Raw genomic sequence first — 26,715 nt, 5'->3', positions numbered from 1 at the left:
AACATAAGTATGTTCTTGTGGTAAGAAATGTGATCTCAGTTAACACCTACACACTCGTGAAAAAAGTACGTACCGGTAATTTATCAACAATTAGGCAATTTTTAATGCATTTGTTTGTATTATATGATTAAGGAAGTCCTATCCAACTCTGGTGGGATACAATTAGGAGAGGGATACCAACCTGTTAATTTAACAGGTTGCTAGTGGAACAATAACGCTGATCAACGTCACACCCCTTTCTATCTTGCTCTCTTTCTTTGAGAGCAATGAAACCAATTGGCATTAGATTAGAGCAAGCTGACAATACCTAGAAGATGTGTCCAGATGTTACCAGTCTCTGTATGTATTCTGAAGATACTCTTGAAACAAGCCCGGAAGGAAGGCATGGGTGGTCTGTGTCCATGCAACAGGTAGTCGTTGTCCTTCAGCCAGTCAGGCAGAACATCGTGGGGAATGACTCTCCATCGGCCCTCCCACACCTAGAAGTTAAAAGATTTTAGTTAAATGGAGCAAATCAAGTGCCAGCAATGCATGGCCAAAGAAAACCCATATTAGTAAGAGTGTTACTCTATGAGTACAGTAAAGAGAAAAGAGTTGATGGGATATCTCTGGGGAAAAGGCTCTACAGTTGAAATATAATGGTTTAGTCACTGTTCCCTACCCAAAACTATCATTATGAAGCTGACCTGCACTACCAGAGAAAGAAATACTTCAGCATTTCATCAGACAGGAAGGCTATTGGGCTTTTCTTACTGTTAATGAAGGGAAAGCAATTAATTTAATTTGTTATTTTACAGGTCATCTTTTCCATTTAAGTGAAGAAGCCTACATCTAGTCCTTTCAAAGAAATAAATAAGCCCATTCCTCCACCACAAGCCAACCTGACTACATATCTGCTAGCATTTGGGGCAGTCCAGCAAGAAAAGCTACCCATTATCAGCACTAATAGGGGCCAGAAAGTATGAAGGGGCAAGAGCCCAGCAACAAGTATCCAACAGCTTATTCAGGCTGGGGAAAAAGTGCTCCCACGCTCACAAAAGAAATGGTAACAGATCAGTTAAGGCAACAGATTGGTGACTCAATTCCATCAGATTTCTTCTTTAAAAGGGAAGGGAGTGCATGTGCACACAGCTATTCCTGCAGCTGGTTCCCCATGAAATAAGTGTGCACAGATGTCCTTAGCACTGCTTTGGTAACACAAGACACACGGAGTCTTCAGCTGGGCGTCAGAAGCAGCACTGCCAAGCAGAGGGGGATCAGGGAACTGCTTTATGTACCGGGGCTGTTTCTGCAGTGTTCCTTGGATTTGCCGTCTGGCTAGAATTACAGGAGCAGGGCTGGAGATTCCTGAAACACTGAGTTTAAAAGGCTACATTCTTATTTCAGTTTCAACAACAAGAGCCCAGAGTTTTTAAATCAATTCTCCACACTCATGCATGGAAGCAAAACAGAGCCATTCAGAATAACCAACCCAGTTAAAGACTGGGTTCTTAAATATATTAAACAATAAAATAACTGGTTTACTTCATGAACCAAAAATGTGAATTGAGGTAGAAACAGAAGGAGGGAATTCATTTTACACAATCCACTCTGCAAAACATTTTAAAAGAGGAAAAGATGCATAGTTAAAAAAACCCCAAACAAAACAACAACAAAACCCCCCCACAAAAGACCACCAAGTAACTACAGTCCCTCTGTAAAAACATCAAAAACAGCTCATAAAAACAGCAGGAACTGGTGTATGAAGAGGCAGCATTCCTTTCAGCAAGGAAGGACAGCCAGAGACTGATACAGCCCCATGGCTCTCAAAAGTGCAAAAATTGAGCCAAGGTCAACAATTACAAAACCTACAATGGATTTACTTAGATACGGCTTTAATACAGCATTGTTTTCAAGTCAGGGACAAAGCTTATTCTACAATGGATGCAAATACTGCTGGAAAAGCAAAATATTTGCAAGTCTGACGAAATCTGGACAAAATGACCTTGTAAATTAAAGTGCCTTGAACCAGAAGGCTTTTATTCTGCTTTGCACTCACAGGTGTTTCTCAAGAGATGCACCTGAGTCGCATGATCAGCTTTAGAGTCTCATTTGTAATCCCAATTGTTCCATGCTTTACAATTTAATCATGTATGACACACTGAGATCCTGAGGCACTGTAGTATTGCTAGTTAGAACACGAGATGCTCATTCAGGGACCATGTGTACCTCCTCCTCTTCCTTACATCAGCAGCACAGATGCTGCAAGTATAGCCTGCTGCCTGTGGAGCTTCCTAAAAAAGGAAACCATTTCAGCAGTTTCCACATGCCCTTACCTTACACACAAATTCTTCCATTCTCTCCATAGCATGGTGGGCTTGTAGAAGAGGTGACATACCCATAAACCCTTCATCTTCTTGAGGTGACTCATCATTGTGTTTGCAATCCTCAGAACACTGGGGGGGGAAAAAAAAAAAACAGAAAATGTTTTGTAGAAAGATGAACAGAGAAAAGTAATGCTGTTTTCCGTACAAAACTATGACTTGAGGTCTTGGCAAATAAAGAAGTCTTTCCTTGTACAGCAATGAAGAGGGGAATTCAAAAGAACAAGCAAAAAATTATTACATTCTGAGGTATCTGAGAACGACTCACATGTCTAATCCATTCTGCATGTGTTCTCACCAGGTTTGGAAGCAAGCAGTGTTCTTCTGCAAGTTATGCTTCATTAAAGCCCAGATATGGAATCTGAGGCTTGCAGCCTACCCACCTCTAGGGAAGGATTACTCCCCATTTTATGTTTCAATAACACTGTGTCGGTGTTAATGCCTCTATAACATATTTGGCATTTTAGGGTAATAAAAGGTAAGTCGAGGAGAGGAATCCATTTACCTTGTTATAAGTGTTTCACCTCAACTTTCAGTCCAAATCTGAAGATATTCTGTTTAACTGACACTTCTATTCAGCTCATAATCCAGTAACAAACATTCACTCATTTGTTTGATTTTCAAGGTATTTCAGAAACTAGTATAAAACTTCTGCCAGTTAGACAAAGGCAAGTTAACAGAGAAAAGCAGTAAGAGACATCAGAGTTTTAAGAGAAATTCAGATAAACACCCATATCCCCAAGGTACACCACAAAAATTAAGAAAAGGAAAGCTAAAAGAATCCACTGAGATGGGACATCAAGCTGGTACAGATCACTAACAAATTTACAGAAATGAGGTTTGGTAGTTTCCTACCCTATGGTGACTTATCACATCATCTACATATTATGATACACTCTAGCTTCCCATTTAGGAAAAAAGCAGGGAAGCCACAGAAGTCCTACATTCCTGTTTGCTTACTACAATGCTCATGGCCCATCAGAGACTCCATTCAACACTTCAGCTTCCAAGGTAAACAAATTTGAGAAAGCTGGAAAAAAGAGAATGAGCTTTTTGTACCCTTCAGACTTCATGCAGAGAGCTGCCACTCACCTCATGACCCAGAAAGCTCCACAATCCGTAGGAAGACTCCTCCATATTTCCCAAAACACTCTTTTTCCTCCCTCCTATCGAGGTTAACAACTTTAAACTCAAGATTCTGTATCGATAATGCCATCCAAAGTGACTGAGAATGTGGTACATAACCTCTCATACCTTACCTACAAATTAGTAGCAGTAATGTCCAGGTTAATGCCCCGAACTCTGAGTCAGAGTTCAGATGTGGCTGTGCATTTGTCCCACTTTACAGCTCTCTCCTCAGAGTAAAGCCTTATTAACTACTTCCGTCAACAAGTTAACTGAATAAGCTGCTTAAAATTTTACGGTTTTAATAAATAAAAGGAGACTTCTTCCAGCTTACAGTGAGCTATGTAGAGTCCTCAATATTTTTCGTTTTTCTGAGAGAGAAATGACATGCTAATACCTGCTTTTGTGCCCAAGGCTTGCAGTAGCCACTGAAGCTCCATCTTTCAAAGAGGTCCCACTATCAAATAGTTCTTGACCCATTTCTGCTTATCCAGAATGCAATTTCTGGTAATACACAGTATACATCCCTTGCATTTTACATATGACCTTACATTTGTCCACACTAGGAAAACTTAATTGACTAAACAAATCTTCGTAGACAAACCACGTCCCTCGTACTGCCTACTCACCTTATTTATCATGCCAGTGAACACCCTCTCTGAGCAATATTTCGTATTTTATAGCAATGACTGATATAAATATTGATCAGCTCTAACCAGATTCTACAGCAGTTTAAGACAGCATTAAATACACTCGCTCTGCTTAGATTATCCCATTAGTTCTATTGAGAAAGGCATCAGGCAACACCAAGATGCAAATAGGTTTAATATCCTTCTAAAATAGGCACAATCCCTGTTAGGCATAGGGATAAAAAACAAATTCAATTTCATTCTGACTCAACAACATTCACTCACATTATTTACCACACTGTTAATTTTACTGGCTTTTTCTACCAATGGAGTTCTCTGGTTAGGATTCTCAGTTTTCAATATTATAAATAATTAACTCAAGGTTACAGAAACACAGAATGGTTTGGGTGGGAAGGGAGCCTTAAAGATCAACTAGTCCAAGTCCCCTGCCATGGAGGTCTGCATAAGATGCTCATGATAGTCTGCACAATCTTAGAAACCAAAGAAACCCTCAATTTCCAAGGGCACGCCTTAGGGAAAAGCAAGGCTGGCATTTAAGTTCCAATGCATTTGACAAAAAAGCACTGCTATGCCTTTTAGCTACCCTAGAATTCCCTCCCCCAGCACCACACAATAACCAGCTCAAATGGGGTGAACAAGTTAGTAATCCTCAATTTACAAAATTTGGTGGACTGAAGGGAAAAAAGGTCCCTTGTGGAATCAAAGCCTGTATTCATTGCAGTCTGCCCAGTGACTCAAAGCCAAAAAATGTTCATTTCCCCCTCTGCACATACTCCCATTTCTAGAATGATGGGAAGGTTTAAATTTGAACAGACTGTAAAGCTTGAAGAGCACAGTTATTTATGAACTAGTCCAAAATCTTTGCATTTTGGCAATGTGCCTACAAACAAATCATTACTGAGCTTCTTCTAGTGATAAAAGGAATTCATATCATATACACAGTCCAGATGACTGCCAGAAAATGGAATTGATTTTACTATCTCCTTCCTGCCATTAAACTGCAAAATTAGCATTCAAGGGAAAAAAACTAAAGCTCAGCTTCTTAGTCCTTTCCACACTAAGGAGACAAAATAAGGTCCATTCTGGAACGTCTGTCCTCTCTTGACTCCTTCCCGTAACATCTCATTGGAAAGAACAGTAAATTGTGCTTCTGGAAAGCCAGAAATCTGTAGTGCAGGGCAACACCAGCACCAGCTTTCCTTTGGAAAACTGAAGGAGTCTACTGACCTTCAGTTCTTCAGACAGTGACTGAAAGGAAAGAATACCACTCTTCTGTTCAGAAGGCATATTGTAAAATTTCTTCTGTGACACGTTCCTTCATATCTTAGGATTCCCACATTCTCTCCTCTTTGGCCGATCGTGTCAGAAATTCAACAATAATTCCAGACCGTAACAACGTAAGCAAGCATATGCTTGTTATAGTTGCTGTTTTCAACTATTTCTAAGTCCTGCCCACAGAATCACACTTTAAACCGAAAAACATATTGGGTAAATAATACCACTTGCTTAAGACCATGCAAGAAATGAGAGCCCAGAAGAAAACTCTGATACTCCATTTTTAAGGAGGAATGGTATATCCGGAATCAAGTGCTTTCAAGAATAACTTTTGACTTTGTAGTATCCAGACCATGGGCCAAAAGGATTTTCACTCAGCTAACGTTTCCTTTTATGCCACCTAATTTACTCTATTTCTTTTATAAGTGTCGCAAATTTTGACTAAATAATTCTGTGAAGTTTTCAGGGCATTTTAGAGTATCTTTAAATAAAAGCCCTCGTTTCTTTGTAACAAGCAAAGTTGTTGCAATCATCAGCTGTCATTTTTCTGTTGCACACATGCAGCAAGGTGTACAATCAGTCGTTCACACAAATAAGAAATCGTGGATAGTATCTGTAATTCTGGATACTTATGCTCCAATGGTTCTGGACTCCTAATTCCATAGAAATGCCAAATTCCAGTTTTAATCCTATTCCCTTGGCAAATTCACAGAGTGTTAAAGCTACTAAAAACCAGTACAGATACCTAATGAGATGGAAATTATAAAACAGACATATAAATACAGCCTAAGTTGAGTAATGGTACTAGAGAATAAATCAAATCTGAAGGACAAGTGAAAGTGGCCAGAGGAAAATAGCTTTACTGGTTTATCCATATCCACTTTATTTTGTGAAGTTTTACTGTTTCTTTTGTGATAACAGTGATAGACAAGGATGTAAAAGAAAGCAGGAGAAATCACACAATTATATTCACCTTGTACCGAGAACTAGGCAACACATCATCTAAACAAGAATTTCAGAGCATATTTTGGTAGGGATCAAAAAGATTTGATACCAAAACCAAGACTTAGAGCACCCAGAGCAAACAAGAGCAAGAAATCCAAGAGCTCAATTGCACAGTGCCTATCATAAAATAAGATTAGGAACAAAATCTCACTCTTTTATAGCAACGGCACAGAAGGTAAAAAAAAGTTTACATTTAGTACAAGAATTTGTTGCCTGAATACAGTCCAAAAATGTCAGATCACATAGCCAAAGATCCTGTTACAGAGAAAAGTGCAGTAAAACCTGCTCTAGTAAACGCATTATACTTCTCTTGTCTACTACAACAGCTTACTCTTCTCACATAGATTAACAGTTTCTGTACTATCACTCTCAAATCTGTTAACGGACACACTGTTTAACAATGTCCTTACTATTAGAAAGTCTGTCAGAAGTCAAGTCACAATTGAAGAATAAGAGTCCAGAAACACTTTTCCCACTTACTCAAAAGTTGTGTTCTCTGGACTTCGATCAGTAAAAGTTTATTTTCTTGAGGTCTGTAGTTTCTTGATGTCAGTTTAAAGATTTCTAGAAAGTTTCAGAGTTTGCACATGTACTGTTTGCACAGGTGACAAGCAAGTTCTGGTTCATCACTTCAGAAAGTGTCATGTCTCTGTGCTCGTTAGAGTGTGCAAACTGAAACATAAATCAAATCTGAATGAAGCTACCTAAGAAGTTTACCCTGTCAAAAGTGGTCCTCATCTCCCTTTTCCTTTACACTGACACTGGCACCCCTCTGATCCCTGGATTATCTGATCCAATACTAATCCAGCAGAAATTACACACTTTTTTTTGCTAGGTGACCCTCCTATTAGATAATAAATCTGGTGCAGATAACCAGGGGATTTCAGGAGCTCAAGCTAGTGCAACAGAAACAAAGGGAGCATCAGCTCCCATTTTACTGAGATCCACCACAGAATACATTCTGTGGAACACGTGCAAGGCCAAGTTTCTCTTCAACACACGTCAGCTGGATGTCAAATGATCTACAGCCCTCCTCTTAGTAGCATTCATAAATTACCAAGGAGCCTAAGAACCCAGCTAGGCAAGGATTAAGGAAAGTTAAACTGATGAACACTTCAACGGACTGATATATTCTCAAAACTTCTTACAGCTTTCAGGACTGCTCTTTCTGAAATTTAACAGTTTTTCGGGGTTGCATGCATGGTATTTGAAGACGTGCACACATTAAGCAGTAACACCATGTCATAGTTTAATCCCAGATGGTAACAAAGTGCCACAGAGCCACCTGGTCACTCTGCCTGCCTTCACACTGGGATAGGAAGAAGAATCAGAAAAAAGGTAAAACCCATGGGTCGATATAAGAGCAGTTGAAAAAAAATAAAATATTATTGTAATAATAACAATAAAAAGGAGAGAGAGAGGAATAAACCCCAAGACAGGTAAGTGTTGCACAATGCAATTGCTCACTGCCCACTGACTGATGCCCAGCCCATTCCCCAGCAGTGATAGGCAATTCCCAGCCAACTCCCCCCAGTTTATATACTGGGCATGACATTCTGTGGTATGGAACATCCCTTTGGCCAGTTCAGATCAGCTGTCCTGGCCATGCTCCCTCCCAGCCTCTTGTGCCTCTCCTCACTGGCAGAGCAGGGGACACTGAAAAGTCCTTGACTTCGGGTAAGCACTACTCAGCAACCACTAAAATATCAGTGTGTTATGTTATTCACATACTAAACCCAAAACACAGCACTGTAGCAGCTACCAGGAAGAAAATTAACTCTACCCCAGTCAAAACCAGGACAACTAGTAACTGTAATAAAACTCTCCCAAACCCAAGAAAGGGCAGAAGTCTTCTGGTTTAGAGTTCCTTTTCAGACAGTCATTACTCAGTTACCCAAGAGCCTAACTGATCATGCACATACCTATGTAGTATTAAGCTCTGGAGTTAATGAACTCCTGTGTCTCAAAGGTCAATTGTTTGTGATGCCAATTCACCATCAAGATGCCACCAGTGGCCTAAACCTTCCATCACAGGAATTTCCAAAGCATGATGCAGTCTGAATCTGTTCTAATATTCTTGCTGCTTCCCTCAGCTGCTGACATCACTCCCTCACTCTCTTCTTGACATGTGTCCTGACAAAACTCTCTGCCTTGGTAGGAACACATTATTGTTACATCACTGTAACACAGGCAAGATAGCTCAGAAAACCCAAATGTCTTGACTAACACAGAGTCATGGGATATTATATGGCATGGTACTTATACACTATTCTCTTCTTAAAATGCAAGTCAGAAATCATGTTGCTGCATTTACAATACCACTGTTATCCCTCACGTTAAACTGAAGTCACAAAGTCTAGACATGACTTGGAGTTTTTGCTCTTGTTTATCTTGATCTCATCAGATGAATGATTAACAGTGTTTAACATGACATTCAAGTCATTTAATGTTCCTTGGGGCAGCGTGCCAGACTCAGTAACCTGAGAGCATTCAGCATAATGGCCAAGATATGTTCAAGGCTATAATATAAAAATGTTATTTTTCTAATTACAGTCCTATATCATCCTTTTCAGCTCCCCAGATTGCTTTTTTTCAGCAATTCCTCTGTGCCCGTTCTGTCAAGTGACCTTTATTAACCAGCCTTTCATAAGGGGGAAGCAGCAATAGGTGCTGCCGTGCCACACCACTTCTCCTGAATGCCTGTTGCACAATTTTCAGAATTTCATCATCTTATGTTCTTTGGATTAGAAGAACTCAACTGGAAATGAACAGCACCATAAAACTTTCCCTGACTTCCCCAAACTTCTGCATATATTCTAAAATAACAGCTTTGTCCTTCAGAATTCACATTCTGACAGTCTTTTGTAAACACAGCCACGCCACAGTTACCAAAAAGGCTAACTATATTCACCCTCTAAGCAGGGTGTGCAAAGCTGGGTTTGCTGTCACTGGACCAAAAAAAAGCCTTTCATTAGCACTGTGCCAAAAACCCTTTCAGCCTGCTGGTCAAAATGTTAAGTACTGGGAGGTTCCTAGAGTTTAGTATTTTTCCTTTGTAGGTCACCTTATAAAAGATACAGTCCAGTTAACATAGCACTTGGAAACAGCTTTATACAACTGGTCATGGGTGACTGCTTGCTGGTACTCATTAAAAACAAGCACTAACATTCAAAACTCATGTAGCAAATAGTCCTAGGACAAAGTCACATTTTGGCTTCAGTACCCTTGCTAACACACTCTTATCAGAACTTGCTCCCTTGTTAAATATCTTCAGATGAAAAGCCTCTGTTGAATCTCTGAGCAGTAGCAACTACTGATTTTCTGTCAATGCCCAGTATTTGACAAGGGCCAAAGGCCTCAATGCCCACGTGTGCTCGTGAGTAGCCTTTGGGGGAGAGCCTGTAGAAATCGCTTCTACTGCAGAAGAGTCTCATGTGCCTTTTCCTGCTCCTCTGTCATTGTTAATCCTGACAGCAGGAAAAGAAAACAAGCATGCTGGGCTTATGGAAAAATAAATGCTCTGTTAAAAAAATAAACAAAGAGAGACAAAGTGTACTGCTGAACTTAACATCAGAGCAGAGTCAATCAATCTAGAGCAGTTGGAGGAAGATGCAAGTTAACCCACCAGTACAACAGTGTTTCCTCTTTTATCACTGTTGAAAGGCCAACATGTTCCCCCAGTGCTGCCGAAATCAGACAGATATGATCTCCAGGAGAACAAAGGCAAAGCCCATGGAATCTAACCCTTGTCCAGGGAAACAGTTGTGCCAGTGAATGATAAACAAAACTACTCCCTCCCTCTCCTAGTTTCAAAACACAGCACAGCAGGCAATGGTTACAAAACCTGCTGGCAGGCAGCAAACCCTGGAGTACCAACACTTCCCCTCCCAAAGAGCTGAAACTCCACACTAATAGGAGACAGTTGAACCCAGCTGCAACTCGACAAACCATAACCTACGACAAGCTTCTTGTTAACTCAATGAGAGTTTTCTGGGAGACAGAGCAGGGACACAGAGCAGAGAGACGTGGCCGATTCGCACACGTTACCAGCCTTCTGGGCACTGCCTACTCATGGTTGAATAGGTCACTAGTTTTTGTCTTTTCTACAGATTTTCAAGCTCTTAAAGTCTGTTAATAACCCAGGCACATCAACTGTCAGTGCAGGATGCATCAGCATCTGACCAACTCAAGCCTCTGGAGCCTGGAAACCATCTCCAAAAAGGTATCACGTGTCTCTGTACTGTTTGAGTGGGAATACTTGGAGATATTCTGCTCTGTGTATCCAAAAAAAAGGGGCATATTTACTAGAGTCAAGCACTTACTTCAGTGGCTGGCAGTCTGAGTAAAATATATATTATTTCCAGTGTATAGAACAGCAAGTGAAGGATAAATTCAGATGTTAAGATCTTTTGATTTGAAGTATATTGTCAGCTCACATGCTTTTAAAGAAATAACACTCCTTCCCAAGAGTTGCAGAAATGGAGGAAAAGAAGATATGGTAAAGAAATCTACAGAACAACAAATTTTGAACATAATCTGCTTTAAAACAAAAGCAAACGTTTTGGTGGGACCTCAAACGTTATTTTTCCAGGCCTCTCCCATTCACCCTCAGAAGACAGCCTCTGCTAACAAAACCTGCAATGCAATGCAAGAAGGAAAATACAGAAGCAGATGCCAAGTTTTTAATCATAATTTTAAAGTACCAGTAGTAAAACGCCAGACTGAAAATAAAGCTAAATGGTTTCAAACAGAGCAAGAAACTTGCAAGTAGATCTATAAAGGATAAAATTTCAGGCAATCAGAATTTATAAACATCAGCTTCAGAAAGACTGAAATGTCTACCTTTGACCTTCAAGACTTAACACCTCAATCTTTCACTCCGATGGCATGTGCCATAAAGAAAGGTTGGCAATTTCATTTATTTACATGCACCTTTCTGTCAATACCAAAAGTATTTCTGTAGTCTGCTTTTGCAGACAATACATACACACTTCCGTAACAGAAAAGGCCTTAAGTTCTACGACACAAATGACTCAAGTCATTTGCTCACCTTCAATTACTCTAAAAATTCTGGTTTGTACCTGAAATTCTGTTACATCCTTCTGCCTTCCTCATTCAAGTCCCTTTGGTATTTACACTCGAGAAAGACTCCTGTAGGTACACGGAGACACCATGAAATCTGTCAGAGGTCAGCTAAGTTCCACTTGAAGTCAAGCCCATGCTCCCTGAGAAGCAATCCGGACAAGTATTTACCCAAATTTCTTCTGCCCATTCAAGACGACTTAAGCACTACAGATCTCCTCCCAAACCCCTGCTGTAGGTTTTCAAACACTTTAAAGCAACAGGCCTCCACTTTATGGGCACATTTTGGTGCCACACGGGACAACTGCACTACACAGCTCAACTGCATGAAAGATGAAAGGAATCATCACCCAAGCACAGGAAACCCCGATGATTGAAATAAAGGTAAAAAAAAAAAGTGGTTCTTTTGTTTACCTCCCATCACTGACCGGTTAAAGTACAAAAGGAAAGAGTCAAGCACAGGGTTTCAGGGCTGCATAAAGAGCCCATTCATCACATTGTGAGAAGTCACATGCATTTGATTGTGTCAGCTTAACAAAGCCACAGTAAGAGAGATTTCTTCAGGAACTATCACTGCTGGAATTACAAAGGCAGTTAAGACACAGAAACTCCAGGACAGGAGAAGGAATGCTGTCCCAAAGGCAAGGCAATCCACCATGCTTCAGGAGGGAAGCACCTGCTGAAAAACGCCTTATCAGCACATACACAGCAAAGGCAAACCACAAAAAGGAAAAAAAGTTTAAGCTGCCGAAAGAAAAAGAAGAACTATGCAGCTTGTCTGATCCTTTTCTCACCACCAAATGCTTAACGTGCAGATAAATGGTCACTGTTTCTCCAAGTCACAGAAGTTTCACCATTCACCTGCCACTACTTTAACTGCATGCTTAAACAAAATAGTAAGATGTGTATCTATTCTTTGGAACAGGTCCTTGGAAGAGGGGATAATTTATGTACACATATGCACTCTAGGAGAGGGCTGAGAATTATGGGATAAAATACCGACTGAGAGGTTTGAATCTAAAAGGATATTAATTTTATCTTCTTGTAAAACTGGCAGAAGGATGCAGCTGCTTTATTATTATTTTGAATAAGCACGTTCAATATGGTTAGTAAATCTTTGCTGTATGTATTCAGTGAATGTCACTATTTACAGGAAGTAATGTAATTTTTAGTTCACAGCTATGCAACCTCCCAGGTAGGTTACTGGTGCCGGGGTCAAAGGCCTCAAAAACAAAAAAAACTTTAAGGAGTAAATTTTATTTCTTAATATCATTCCCATTTTCTTTCCACAAAAAATGCTTTATTACTAATGGGGAGCGATACTGGCTCATCAAAATTAGAAATACACAGTATACAATGCAAGCTGTGAGGGAGATGGAAAATAATTCTGAACACAATGGTATGTTTCCACCTCTTTAGAAAAGACTGTTAAAATAATTCATCAAATTCAACTACTATCTCTTAAGAGCTCAGGCTGTTTACTCCTACAAGTGGAGCAGAAAGTAGGCAAAGGAATCTTGTATAGAAGAATTTGGGGAAGATTTTATATAAATAAAGGAGCTGCAATGATATAAGTAGGGTAATAGGAGGTTACAGGAAAAGTAAACAATGCAATATTATGAGGGCATATTACATCCTATGCAGGATAGAAATATACACATTTTTTACACTCATACCTCAAGTCTTAGGCCCAGTACATTTTCGGGAAGTGTTGTATCTATTAGAATACATCTATATTATGATACTAGCTTTTCCTAAGCAGAAGCACTTAAAAGCACATTAAATGATGATGGTGGTTCTTCCACCAAGGCACTGTATAGCTCTCATCCACTTCCCTTATCCAGTATTGGAATTGTTACCATCAGCTGCGCTGCCATCACATTTAGCCTCTGGAACACTAATGCAGTGGGCACCACTTGAGTCCTTTCATAAGGCTATGTTTAGCTTGAGTGGCTGAGTACTACTGCCATCTAGCCAAGAACAATAACCTTACATTACCGTTATCTAAACATGAACCTCGTCAAAAGCAGAGGAGAATGACGCTTTTGAAGTAATTAAGTCATCTCTGCTGAGGCAGTTGCACGCAGCCAGAACGGACAGTGGAGCAAAGGAGTGAATCCCAGCTGACATTTGAGTAACAGCTGTGCTGAGGCTTACACAAGACAGAGGAAGATGTAGAGCGTAATGTTTTTTCCAGATTATTTAGAACACTGCAGAATATCACATAATAAAGGCCATTTGGCAAGATAATATTGGTACTTTTGACAGCAGAGCGTTTTGGGATGATCCATCAGAAGCATCAATTATTCAGCCTTTTATGATGAAAAATAATTTAAATACATCACGCTATTAAAAAAGAAGAAATCACAGAGGACAGGAATGAAAGGTTGAAAAAATATCAAAAAAGCAGGAAGCCATATAAGGCAAAGAAAGTGATGCAGATTAAGACAGAACAGCAAGGTCCAAATGGCAACAACAAATTTCTGTGACAGCATTTCAGAAGACCAGGAAAAAGAAAAGACATCAAACACAAGAAAGCTAAGTACTTGTAGTGAGCCAAAACACAAGAAACACATACTTCTGTCATACAAATTAAAGCAAACAAATAAAAAAACCCAAACATAACATATGCTAAGAATGCCTGAAAGAGAGAATGAAAGTGTTCAAACCATTTTATTTCCAAAATTTTAAAATTAAACACTTTGACTCATCCTGATAATTTCTGTTTAGCTAAGCAAATGTACAGAAAGAATTTAAGACCATAATCAGTTATGGGCTTTTACTTTGGGCTATTCCACCTACAGGTAGCAGGTAACTCACATTAATCAACCAGGAAAGTCAGAGATGAGAATGAAAACATCCTTCAAAACAGATGATCCCGGACACAGTCAGATAAACGTGTGTTCAAAATATGTGACGGTACAGTTTAACTACTCTTTTTATAACATTACAGAATTCAAATATTGGCCAAGACCTTGCACCTCATACACGTGCTTCACAACTTTCCACAGAATGGAAAAAGACTCTGGGTATTTCCTGTTATCATGATATACTGAGAATGTCCTAAAGAAGTGTACAACTTACAGTCCACTGGCTTAGCTTACTAGCCATGATTATCTGTTCTGACTTCTCATTACAAGAACACTTGAAACTAAATTCTGTAAGAGCTCAAACTCATCAAGTTAAGACAGGCTCATACAGGTTCTCATGTCAGCTCACCCATGACAGTGGTCCATGCACATACTCAGAATTTGTGGCAAATGCAATTACAGCCACAGCCCAACATGCACTAAGTAGCACCGGCATGTTTTTGCTGCTGGCTAAAACCACACAGTTGCTGTGACTGAGCTGATACAGTAAAGTCATTAATCCATGATAAATTTAATAGTGAGCCTCAGATGAATGCCTCTTCCACTTAACTGTGCTGATATCCATCTGAACATATCCTGGGAGAAGCATTAATTACAGCTCTGGAACTCTCTAACCAGAATGTATACTGCAGTCCAGTGCTTGGACATTACCTTTGTGTAACACCTAATTAAGCTGTGGAACACCTTTCCACAGGATGTTGTGGCTGCTCAAATTTACAGAGGCTCCTGCACCAAAAATTTAAAGACACTGACACTGGCTCAGAAAATCTGTGAGCCACCAACTGCTAAAGATTGGGAGAGTGTTCTAGGGAAGTAACTCAACGTGCTTCCCCACCCTTGTACTCTTCCTTATGAATCTGTTACTGGCTACTGTCCAGAGATAGGATATTGTACACTGTGGATGTTTGGCCTAATCCAGTATGGCCATTCTTCCAACAACAATGCTTGCAAACAGATTTTTCTGTCCTAATCTCCAAAATTATAGCAATTAGTCAAGGTTCTGATTAGATTCAGCCAAAGTCAATACATCTTCCCCTTTCACTTGTAATTAACTGAAAGTTCCAGAACAAAAGTCTTTTCATATGAGCAGCATCTCAGCAGAGAACAAATCAGCACAAATCCTATTTCTTTGGAAAATTAGTTATGCCCAGTCTTGTCACTCAAGCTCCCATACATTCAACTGAGCATTTCTGGAATCTTCCTGGCATTATTACAATTATTTAGCAGGCATTAAAAGGCTGTAGGCTCATGGTCCACCTCTCTGAGGGTTAAGGAGCACTTATGTCACAACTCACTTTTCCCAGCAAACCTAGCAGGTAATCATATAAAACTTACATTTTCCTGATCAGAAGACAGAGGTGGCTCCTCTAAAAGAAGCCTCTGTTGAGAGCTGTCCTCCTCAAAGGCTGCCTGTGTTGCTGCAGGGTCAGACATGTGTCCTCTTCTGAGCCGTAGACCTGGCTCTGGAGAACCAGCATTATCGAGTTCCGTTAGTTCGTTCATGAGATGCTGGGAGCCTTCTCAAATATTCTCCTTCCTCTTGGTTCAGTTTGGCTGATTACGTGTTGGCTCTGAAAGACAAACACTTTATATAAGTCGACTGAAGTTAAAAAGAAGTGTGTAAAAGTTGGCTGGAAGAGGAGCATGCTCAAAAGCCACCCAACAGTTACCACAACTGCTTTTCTATGTGCCAAAACTCCCACAGGATCTATTACACAGATTTCTAAACCGCTGGACAACGAATTCTCATCTTGAGACCACTAACACTTTCATACCCTAACACAAGTTAAACACAACTTGGAAAGATGATAGAAAGTGAGCTTCATAGAACTTTCTTTTAAAAATATGCAGTTCTTTTAGAAATTATTTTTATTTTTACAAAGCTGCAAACACCGAGCTGTTAATACTACTTAGAAATAAACTACTTATCACAAGTACTCTGTAATTATCAGCTTTTTGCAGGTATGAAGCTCACAGCCAAGCTCAATCATCTGGGCTAGGATTCACCAGAAGTAGGTCGTTAAGTACTGGTACAGCTGCTCAGGTAATAGCAAGCAAGCAGAGCTCATGCAGCAACTAATTTTAGACGGGCTGCAAGGAGGGCAGTAGTACACAGAGCAATTAAGCTTCCCTTGCCTAAATTAACATGCTCACAATCACTGCTGGCAATAGGCTTTGTACCTTTACTTGTGCAATGAATTAGAGCAGACAGATTTAAACACCGTTCGTTCCATCAGAGCAATGAGACACAGGCAATTCCCCCAGAAAACCATAACCCAAGATTTCTACTCAGAAATGTCACTGTATTTTAGACTTACAACACTGCAAAAAGGATTCAGGGTAAATTTATCTCAAAATGCTACAGATGTGATTATATTTGCAGAAAATTAATGACAACAGTTATTCTGAGCTCTCCTCCGAGGGTATTATTGGTTACCCCTTTGTCTTGTACATCACTGCATATCTCTTCAATAGTCAGCCAAGAGATGCCTGCTGGACACTGGTAGCCTTGGGAGGCACAACACCAACGAACTTTGCAATCTGAGTGCCAGAAAGCATCAGAGCAAATTATCAGAATGAAGCCTCAGCTGAGGCTTCAGAATCACTTTGAATGAGAATCTATTCGTTTTGCACTAATCACTTGGTGTCACTCTTATTACTGTAGCATCTAAGTACTCAGATGTGACTAACACATAACATTAGGATAATCCATCTAACAAGTTTTAACTTGCCAGGATGCATAATTAAATTGGAATTTTAGTGCCCAATAAAGATGCTGAAATTTGTCATAATGTAGGAGAGAAAATTAAAAATATAAGATGGGGGATTGGTATTGGCAGTCTTATAATAAAATGTCACCTCCAAAAAGCCAATAAACAGTGTATTCTGTCCTTACAGGAACTAATTTCATTTACATACGATCACTGCAAGATAATTCTCAGCTGTGACAAATGGGCTATAGTTAATTTTGCTGCAGCATTTTGCAATATTATATCCCCTCAGCAGCCTGGCAATCCTCAGAGGAGAGAGCCGCTAATGAGCAGGTAACAGACTCTGCAGAGCTAAATGATAGCTCAAGTTGTCTGAGTTCAGCATGGCACACAGCTTTAATCACCCAAGATGGTGTGCTGACAACACGACAGCAGAGCAGATGGTGTGCCCACCTTCCTGCCACCTTCGCTACAGGGTCAGCAACCTCCACCTGAGAAGTAACGTCTAAAATGGCCACAGCTGTTTACTTGGTAAACACAAGAGTCACAGGAGAATTAAGACGAGGTTTAACAGCATTACACAGGAAGCTCAATGAAGAAGCTGAGCAAGATTTTAAGAGCAAGAAAAAATACTTAGAAAGCCATAGAACTGCTGAAATTTTGATTGGTTTTGTCATATTTCAAGCAGCCAAATAACAATTCTGTTTTTATGCACAAAACATGAAGACAATCACACTGCCATTTGGCAAAACTGATCTAAAAAAGAAAAGAGTATGCAACAACAACTACAGCTTGAAACGACGCTTATGGGCCTCTTAATTTAAAATGTAACCTATAGGAGACTAATTTCAGTACAGTGCTGTGCTGGTTTGGCTGGGGTAGAGCTCATTTTCTCCCCAAATGTCCGTTATGTGTGACGGAGCCCTGCTTTCCTGGGGATGGCTGAACACCTGCCTGCCCATGGGAAGTGGTGAGCAAATTCCTTGGTTGGCTTTGCTTGTATCCACAGCTTTTGCTTTACTTATTAAACTGTCTTTATCTCAACCCACAGGTTCTCTTTTACTCCTCTGATTCTCTCCCCCATCCCACTGGGGCAGACTGAGTGAGTGGCTGTGTGGGGCTTAGTTGCCAGCTGGTCTTAGACCACAGCAGGTCCCCTGTACCAATTTGAAGCTGTAGCAAAAACCAAAAAAATGCAAGCAAGCAGAGCAGCTGTTCATAAACAACAGTTAAACACATATACACAGGCACACACCCTGATATTCCATACAACATTTCAAAGAGGTAGTTAGTTGGAACAGCCCTAGTTAGCTTCACGGATTGTGCAATTTGCATTAGACGTTGAACCGGCAAGTTTTACTAGTTCTTCTTTCTACCAGCTTTAAGCAATACAGTTGCCACTTTGTGCTGTGTTACCAACTATATTGCCTAATAGCCTGTCCTTACATCACCTCTATGACATTGTGGGAGCAATGCCCTGAGACACAGTAACAACCACACAACAGGCTTAACTGCATTTGGCCAAGATGGTTGCGAAAGGTTCTGCTAACGCAAGAAGATACAAGAATGCCAAGAGACTTTTAAATCAGGCCTCGAAGATTTACTTCGCTAGCACTTGCTGCCAAGCAATCACTAAGGTTAAAAATAAAAGATGCATTTCACCTCCAGAGAGTCAGACTTGCATTCAGCAGCAGAGCTGAACTTAAGAGCTCTGCAGAGATAAAAGTTGCTGTTTCTTGAAATGACAGTGGAATTGTTCAATGAACTAAAACATTGCCACATTCTCATTTATGCAGGATCCTCTTAGCACTAAATATGCTTGCCCTAAAACAGCATGCAAAGGTAAGCAAACTAAAAGATAGTAAAGTATGGTCAGTAGCATCTAGACAGAATTTGATGGCTGAAACACTGTAAAGAGACTTATTGCCCCATTCTCTCTAAGACTGTAGCTCGTGAAAACAAAAGCTAGAAAATGGAAAGCTACAGAACACTTGAGGTCTTGGAAAATATTGGTTTGTGTTTCACTGAGATTACAAATCTCATATATGAAGTCCTTTAACTTTTTTTTGTAGCATGTAGACTAAAGGTTTCATTAAAATTAGCAGCCATTTAAAGAGGAAGTTGCCATGTACAATTTAAAATCTACTTAATGACTGCATACGTAATAAGCATAATATCAGCATCCAGATGAATCAGTGAGTTCCTGATGTGCTTAAAATAAGCTGAGAAAAGCATCTACAGAACTTGGTTTGTTGCGTTTGGGGCTTTTTTTTTTTTAAGGTAGAAAATTTCTAAATGCCAAGTCAGCTTTTAGAAAGGACTTACCAGATTAATACAACCATAAACACAAAATGAGGCACTCCCTTATTCGACTCAATATGCTGCTGCCATGCCACCACACACCCCACAGCAGCCTCAGCTGCTCCCTCCATCCCAGTTCAAGCAGCAGTCAGCCCCACAGCGAGGACAGTCAGGGCCAGTTTGAGGCTGGAGACAGACACCTGCCATCTTTCCAAAACCAGAATCAGAAGGCAATACTGTCTCAGCAGCTCACTGCAATTGTGCAATGTCACAGGATGTCAATATCCATAACTGCAGCATATTTAGGACACTGCTTGGCTCCCCTAGATGACAAGGAAAGAGCAGTTACACAAACTTAAGCACCAGGGATAATGCTATTATTCTTTGTAAGATACTCCCCAGGATAAGCACTACAGCCCTTCTAACCTCCCAGGATTCACCTGGCACAAGGACTGATTTACAATCTAAGCTAAATGATGTCACATGGTAGCAAACCAACAGTGTGTAATCACATCTAAAAGATCTGTCACTCTCTTTTTAGGATAAAACAGCCCCGGATGGTCAGACTACCTCCCACTACCCCTAAGCAAAGCAATCTCTGCAGCATTCAACTCTTGTCAGTGTGTTCTTTTCTATAAGCAGCACAAGAATGATCCCTTGAAAGGTATTTCATTCTGTCTGTAGTTGGTAATTAGAGGAAGAATGAAAATTGCATCCCCCTACACTCCCCTCTCAGCTGCCTTTCTGACAGAAACTTCTGAACAGGTGGGCAATGGCACTCACTGCAAGCTCCTTCCTTGCCAGTCCTCTTCCAAAGCATCCATTAAAGCAGCATAAGCAATGTATACACTGGGTGATTCTTCATAAGATTAGCCCATTCTCCCTAATCTGTTATTAAAACAACAAAGGGCCATCGTGAACATTTCAGGCTTTACATTTCTCTCAACATTGATTAATGCTTAATGAAGGGCTTGAGTGCCTGAAAAATCTTGTAAGAGATACTCTTTCAGTCTACAAAATTTGCCTTGCCCGTGTCCATGTACCATGACAGCCACAGTGGCATCACCAGGTGACTACAACCAGGCCAGTGGAATGGTAAAGCTGACTGAACAGTAGATCACTGATGGGCTCAATCACTTCACCAAAGCCAAAGCTGTTCAGATGAGGCCTTAGTAACAAAAAAGGCACAACTCCACTTCCAGAACTGTTAGCACAGCTACAAAAGGCAAAGAAAACACTTCCAGTACAACCCATGGGCAAATTATTTGCGACAAGAGCACAGCTTACATAGGGTGATAGGGAATGCTGTGCCTATGAAACAGTGGATTCTGGCTATCTTGACAAATAAAGTATACCAAATTAAATGTAGCTTTCTTGGCACATTGTATTTTATTATCTTCTGGTAGGGAGGTTCTGTCACAAGTAGTCCCTCACAAATGGTATAGTAACACCAACAGCATTCAGTAACATCACACAAAAGCTTGACTTAGGTGACAACGGCATCATCTTATCACCCATCTGGTTCCCTTAGTCCCCACCACCGACACTGATATTCAGCTGAGTTCATCAGCAATGATCTGCTGGCAAGTTGTTGGCTTTTATGCTTTGGGTTTTCCTGGGGGGAGGTGGACTTTTTTTGACCACCCTGATTCATACAGGGGAAATCAGGTACACACCAGCACAGTGCAGGTGCACAGGGTGTGTGTAGGGGAAAGAAGAAGAGTGTTACCTACACTCCTGTGTTACACAAGTTAAATTTGACATTGAGTGTCACCCACACATGTGGTCCAGCTGACCCATGGTCACTTGGTACCTGTATGGGGGATCTACTTGTTGGCTGTTTTTTTCATTATGCACACAGCAAAGCAAAGGAGATAAGAAATCCAGACATTTTAAGTAATTTGTGAATTGTCCTATATCAGCAGGCCACAGACAAAAAGTTAACAAAACATTAATACTGAAAGATTCAAGAATATAACTTGAAATAAGGGATCTCTTTTTTTTTTTTTTTTTTACTTAAACAGAGTCTTAAACAGTTGAGCTGTCTTTTTCAATTAAGGAGTTAAACATCCATAGTTAACATTCCAAATATTCTCTAAAACTACAGTCGAAAACAAAGCAAACAAGGGTATGTACGAAGGGGAGGAGGAGGAAAACCTCACAGAAGACCTTGTTTTCTGTACGCTGAAGGAAAAGCATGAATCAGGCTGTAAAAATTCTTTGGAGGTCATCTTTAACAATGAGGAACAATGAGGAAGTAATCCAGCACCTCTTTTCTCGATGTAATTTCCCTAGATAAAGAGGCATCTACAAAACAAAGCTTAGGCTCCCGCAGAGGGTCAGTGGCCAAAAAGCTGTCTTTGTAACTTGTAAACTGTCACTGGACGCTTCAGCCTAAGCTATTTCACAGCAGGCTGCAGAGGCAAACAATCAAGCACATTCTGATGCATTTGGGTCCAAAGAAAGGGAACAAGCCGGCAGCCTGCCTACATTAGCAAAACGCTTCCATTTCAGAGGATCCCATTACATTGTTACAACATTTGTCCAATTTGTACCGCAAATTGGACCCCAGTTTTGTAACTGGGTTAAGTGTTATGTAAGAGGTTGGCCCACCCCCAGTGCACAATGTCCGGTTGTTACAGACTGCATAACCGCTGCAAATTAGTTTTAGTCTTTAACAAACCAAAACCAAGGGAACTGTCACAAAAGCAATACAAAACTAAGAACAGAAGTTCAAATCCTTTTCACATCACATTCCACAAACATCCACAGACCAGACCTGGAAAACTTGCTTTTTCTTAATTTTTCAATAAACGGCTCAGTTTCTCCAAGTGAGGAACGTTCCATCTTTTGCCCTTTTATGATTTTATTTCTATGGCATGCTACTCGCACCATGCTACTTCACGGCTGCCAACAACAAAAAGATGCAGCTCTTTTTTGTTAGTAACACTTTGGATCACAGACTGTCTAAAAGTGAAAGACTGAAATTAAACATCGCTCTCCTCTTAAGTCAAAATTTAGAATACATCCTTTTAGTTACTGCCTCAAGGACATCCAATTCACAAAATGCTGCGTGAAGATGAAGAAACCTAAGTATTTGGTGCAGGCAGTGAAACCCAGAGCTAGACCACTAAACTGAGGCTACATTCATTTAGCCCCTCTACACAGAGGATCTTTGCATGGGAACGTAAAGGACATCAAGATAGCGATTCAGAGAGCAAACATTCCTCCACCCTGGCAGGTACAACACTCTCCTCCTACCAAGGCAAAGTCTGAATCTGTAAAAACTGAACCGAGATCTTTTATAACTCAAGAAAGCGCTCCAAGGCCTGGAGCAACCCTACAAAAACAAACACTACCACTGTGCTTTTAAAACCAGAAGAGAAATACACACGTTTCAGGCCGCAAACTTCAAGCAGCAAATCATTCCGACACTTGCCTGCAGCGCTTCTTACTGGCCTGCTCGGACACCTCCTTCCTTAGATGCCGCCACCGCGCAGATTTTAAGGGCTGGCTGGTGCCAAGAGGGGGCAGCCCCACTCTCCCCTGTTTGGGCAGTAAAGAGCCCCACTTCTCACGGCTGCCCCTCCGCCCAGAGGCACTCTGATGTTTGTCACAACCCATTCCAGGTGACAGTCTGGAAAAACATTAACCCAGGGAGGAGAATAAGATCCTCATTTGCCATGAAGGACACGCAAATGCTATCGAACAAGCAAACTCAAGCACTGTGGACTTTGAGGACGCGACAAAGGGCAGCACCCCACCCTCAAAATTTTAACTCCGCGTATTTTATAGGGAGTATTTTCCTAACCTGCTAAAAACTGACAGTTATCTGTTGGGCCTGGCCTTTAATTGTTATATATGTACACACCATGGCCTTTATTATGACTTGTTGACCGGCTGCAGGCCACACCTGGCATAGCAAACCAGGCACCTTACCAAGATTACTAATTTTAATAGAGCAGAGAGGATCTCAGAGGCCTGGTTGCAAAAAGCTGTCACTCCTCCCAGTTTTTGGACACCTGCTCTCTAGTTTTACTGATAATCTTGCTAAATTTTACTCCTGAGACTGTGAGCTAGCTCATCAGTGTTTCATTTTGTGGCTGACAGGTTTGGTCTACAAAACATTTGCATTCCCATATTTGTAAAAAATAAGAACAAAGCAAAGTTATTACTTTACTTACCCTCAGCAATGACATTTGTTCAGTTAAAAACAGCATATATCCCCCTCCTCAAAAGCCACAATGTTGCTTTGCCACAAGTCAGACAACTAAAAATTTGGTACTTTTCTGTAGCAAAAATGCCACAACAACATTGTAGAAATAACCAACATCCACATCGCAGAATTGTATCGGTCTAAGACCAAAAAAGTGATGCATCATCTTTCAGATTCTTTTTTACCCACCAAAACTCAAGCAAAAGAGGCAGATCCACCACAACTAGGCTGCATCAAATTTATGTCAGTCAGAAGCAAATTCAGTCAAATGGCTGAAGTTCTACATAAAACCAGGTAAAGCTACTTATTAATTACTTAACTTCCTTAATGCAATAGCCAGAGAATAATTTGGGGTTTAAAAGATAAATATTGTTGAGAGTTAAGAAGAGCTGAAGTGAACCTTTAGTCTCCTTAACCATTTAGTGCCACTCTCATATAAGCATGTTTCCTGGTAATGTTGTTTGAAATCATCTCAAATTCTGAAACAAGACCTAGTATCAGACACTGGTATCATAATGCATCACTGATGCAGTTCAAAAGTAGAAATGTTAAGTTAATCTTTTACTTTCTACTGTCCCATAACTAAGGAGAGATGGCAAAAGACCCACAGTCTATTTATGAGAGTAATGCTAAAATTTCAAGAACCAAAATTATTATCAATACACATGCAAGCCCTTCAAGCAGGGATGTAGCTTAATCTCAAAACACACCTACAGGCCTGAAACAGTTTAAGGTCATAAACTTGGTTCGTGTTAATTTACGTGTTAGATGTTTTGCATGACTTAATATCCCTTATTGATGCATTCTTCCTCCTAGAGGGAGGAAGAAGAAATGGGCAAAATCAACATCATACTCCTCCAAACAAACAACTCCCAAGGCTGACAACCTCCCATTATCCTCTCCAGCAGTCCAAAGCTGCTGACTTAAAGACCCACAGCAGTAATGGGAGGGTGAAAGTAACCCCACCTGAAGGGACAGGAACCCAAAAGTTTGTGTGTTACAATTTTGGCTGCGTTTGGCAACATTTTCCTGTATGTAAGTACTCCGACTGCAACATTTCTCTTAAGAATCATTAGTCTAGACTTAACTGTTAAAGAAAAATTGAGTCAGACTGTTAAGATTTCTATTATAATAACAATAAAGTCTTGGCTTTACTTACTCACACCTTACTTTCATAAACAGACACATGTACAAAGGGTACTCCCTCTTTGCCCATACACAAGAATGTAACAGCATGCATGGAGTATTTCCATTCCTTCTCCTATTTTTCAGCTCTGAAGAGCATTGTTGTCTTTAAAGTGTTACAAGAAAATCACAATATATTAACAAGCTCTGAAACAGCCACAAGAAAAGCAATGAGCTGCCTGAACTGGCAATATTCTCTCCCTTGAGAGGGAACTCTCTGTGCTGGGGTGACCTGGTCACTGTTGTTTTGTACCAAAGGGCCTTTCACACACCTTTATACAATCCTACAACAGCACCTAAACACAAATAGGGAGCTAAGCAGTCACTGTCCGCATTTTCTGTTTTGCAGAAAGAAGCTCTAGACATCACAGAAGAGACTCAATTTCTTTAAGAAGCCCTGAAAACAGGAAGGAAACATGGCCAAGCTGATAAGCATTCGTGATCTTAAGAGTAGGAAGGGTAGGAATTTCAGTTGATTTCCTGGACAAGGGCCCAGACAGGAGGAACAGGAGCAGAAAGCAAGAACTGGGTCAGCAAACTACTGAATAGTTATTTGTCCTAGTTTTCAAATACTCACTGAAAGTACTCTTACCGTAGCACAACTGCATCTGTAAGGGGTGTTAATATGTGTAAAACTACTCCGGCAAACTATTCTGGCAAGAAGAAAAAATACCTTATGCTGACACAACATTTACTGTCAATGGAATTAGCAAATAAAGGATCTGATTCTAGTATAAGTTTGTTCTCCTTCTGTAAGAAAAATAAGCTATCTAATGTAATTTTGATGCAAAGACAAATTATTGTCTCCATGGCTGTGACCGAGATGCAACACAGCTCTTCAGATTCATCTGATGTGCACAGACAGAAAACACAGGCCAAGCTTCTCAGCAGAGACAAAGTGCTACATGTAGAAGCCAACCACTAATTTGTATGCCAAAGATGTACTTGGAAACCCAGCTGAGAACTCTAGACAGGGGGTCAGTTCTAAACAGAGCATAAACACTGCCTTATCCACTTGTAAAACCCCCAGGTACACTATTAGGAAAAGCATGAAAGGTTCTTCCAGTACTGACAGCACAGTAGAGGCAGACGTGATTTGGGGGGAAAAAAGCAGACAATGTCAGGTTGTAAGTCCTAACAAAAATCAATAATCAGCGTTGTGAATTTAGTATGTAAGAAAAAGCAAAAGTAAAACCTTGAAGGACAACCAACTTGCCCAGATAACCAGGCAAGTACCGGCCTGAGTAGATAAGCAAGCAACTGTAGCTAAGGAAACAAGTAAGAAATGAACAAGCCCTGCATTTATGAAACACAAAATCTGAAATCTATTTTTATCATGTGCTAGTCAATCTGTAAGAGTTCAGAAGCCTTACATCCCATTTCACACATCTACTAAATTATTTGAGAGAGGGTTTCCTTTGTGATAGCAAAGAAAGTTTGATGTAAAACCAGAGTCGATCACTCAAAATTGCAGTTAAGATTTCAACACAGCACAAGGTTTCCTCATCTTCAAGTCTACAACAGCAGCACCACCCCAAACAAGAAAAAGAAAAAGTGAAGATACCAACCACTGACCATCAACCAAGGTAAGGTCACAGAGTTAGCAGATGGCAAACACACACGAAAAGGACTTGGTTTTGACAGAGTAAATAAGTAAACCTTGGAACTTCTTGCTACAGGATGAGGATTCACAGGGAAAGTGGACAAATGCACAGGATAAATTCATCAAATCATGTTAAGCACATGAAGTCACCTCCAGCTCTAGAAGACCCTGAATACACATCTAGCATATACTGCTTGCACATTCATGCTTAGAAGCTATTTTCTTCCTCAGGGAATGGACATCCTTACTAAAATCCTTAGAGTTCTCTCTGAGGAAGGACAGCAAAGGGCCTAATGAATAAAAACAAACCCAAACAGGAAGGAAGTCAA

General features: G+C 40.4%; 1 protein-coding gene across 6 annotated transcripts in view; it reads right to left on the bottom strand.

Moving 5' to 3' along the window:
• The window catches only part of ADIPOR2 (adiponectin receptor 2), a 43,082-nt gene that overhangs the window by 5,423 nt on the left and 10,944 nt on the right, over positions 1–26,715 (bottom strand). For 5 of the 6 annotated variants that reach the window (XM_032687876.1, XM_032687875.1, XM_032687881.1 and 2 more), the window contains 3 exons: positions 15,706–15,941; positions 2,316–2,435; positions 308–479 (listed from right to left, as the gene is read on the bottom strand). In XM_032687876.1, coding sequence (XP_032543767.1) covers positions 308–479; positions 2,316–2,435; positions 15,706–15,873 — 460 coding nt within the window. In that variant the 5' untranslated portion in view covers positions 15,874–15,941. Of the gene's footprint in view, positions 1–307; positions 480–2,315; positions 2,436–15,705; positions 15,942–22,776; positions 22,972–26,715 lie in introns of those variants that run through there. The other variant, XM_032687879.1, reaches the window with a different exon arrangement.

This window comes from Chiroxiphia lanceolata, chromosome 5 (assembly GCF_009829145.1).
Source record: "Chiroxiphia lanceolata isolate bChiLan1 chromosome 5, bChiLan1.pri, whole genome shotgun sequence".
NCBI classification, from domain to species: Eukaryota; Metazoa; Chordata; class Aves; order Passeriformes; family Pipridae; genus Chiroxiphia; species Chiroxiphia lanceolata.
This window is presented reverse-complemented; position numbering and strand designations above follow the sequence as displayed.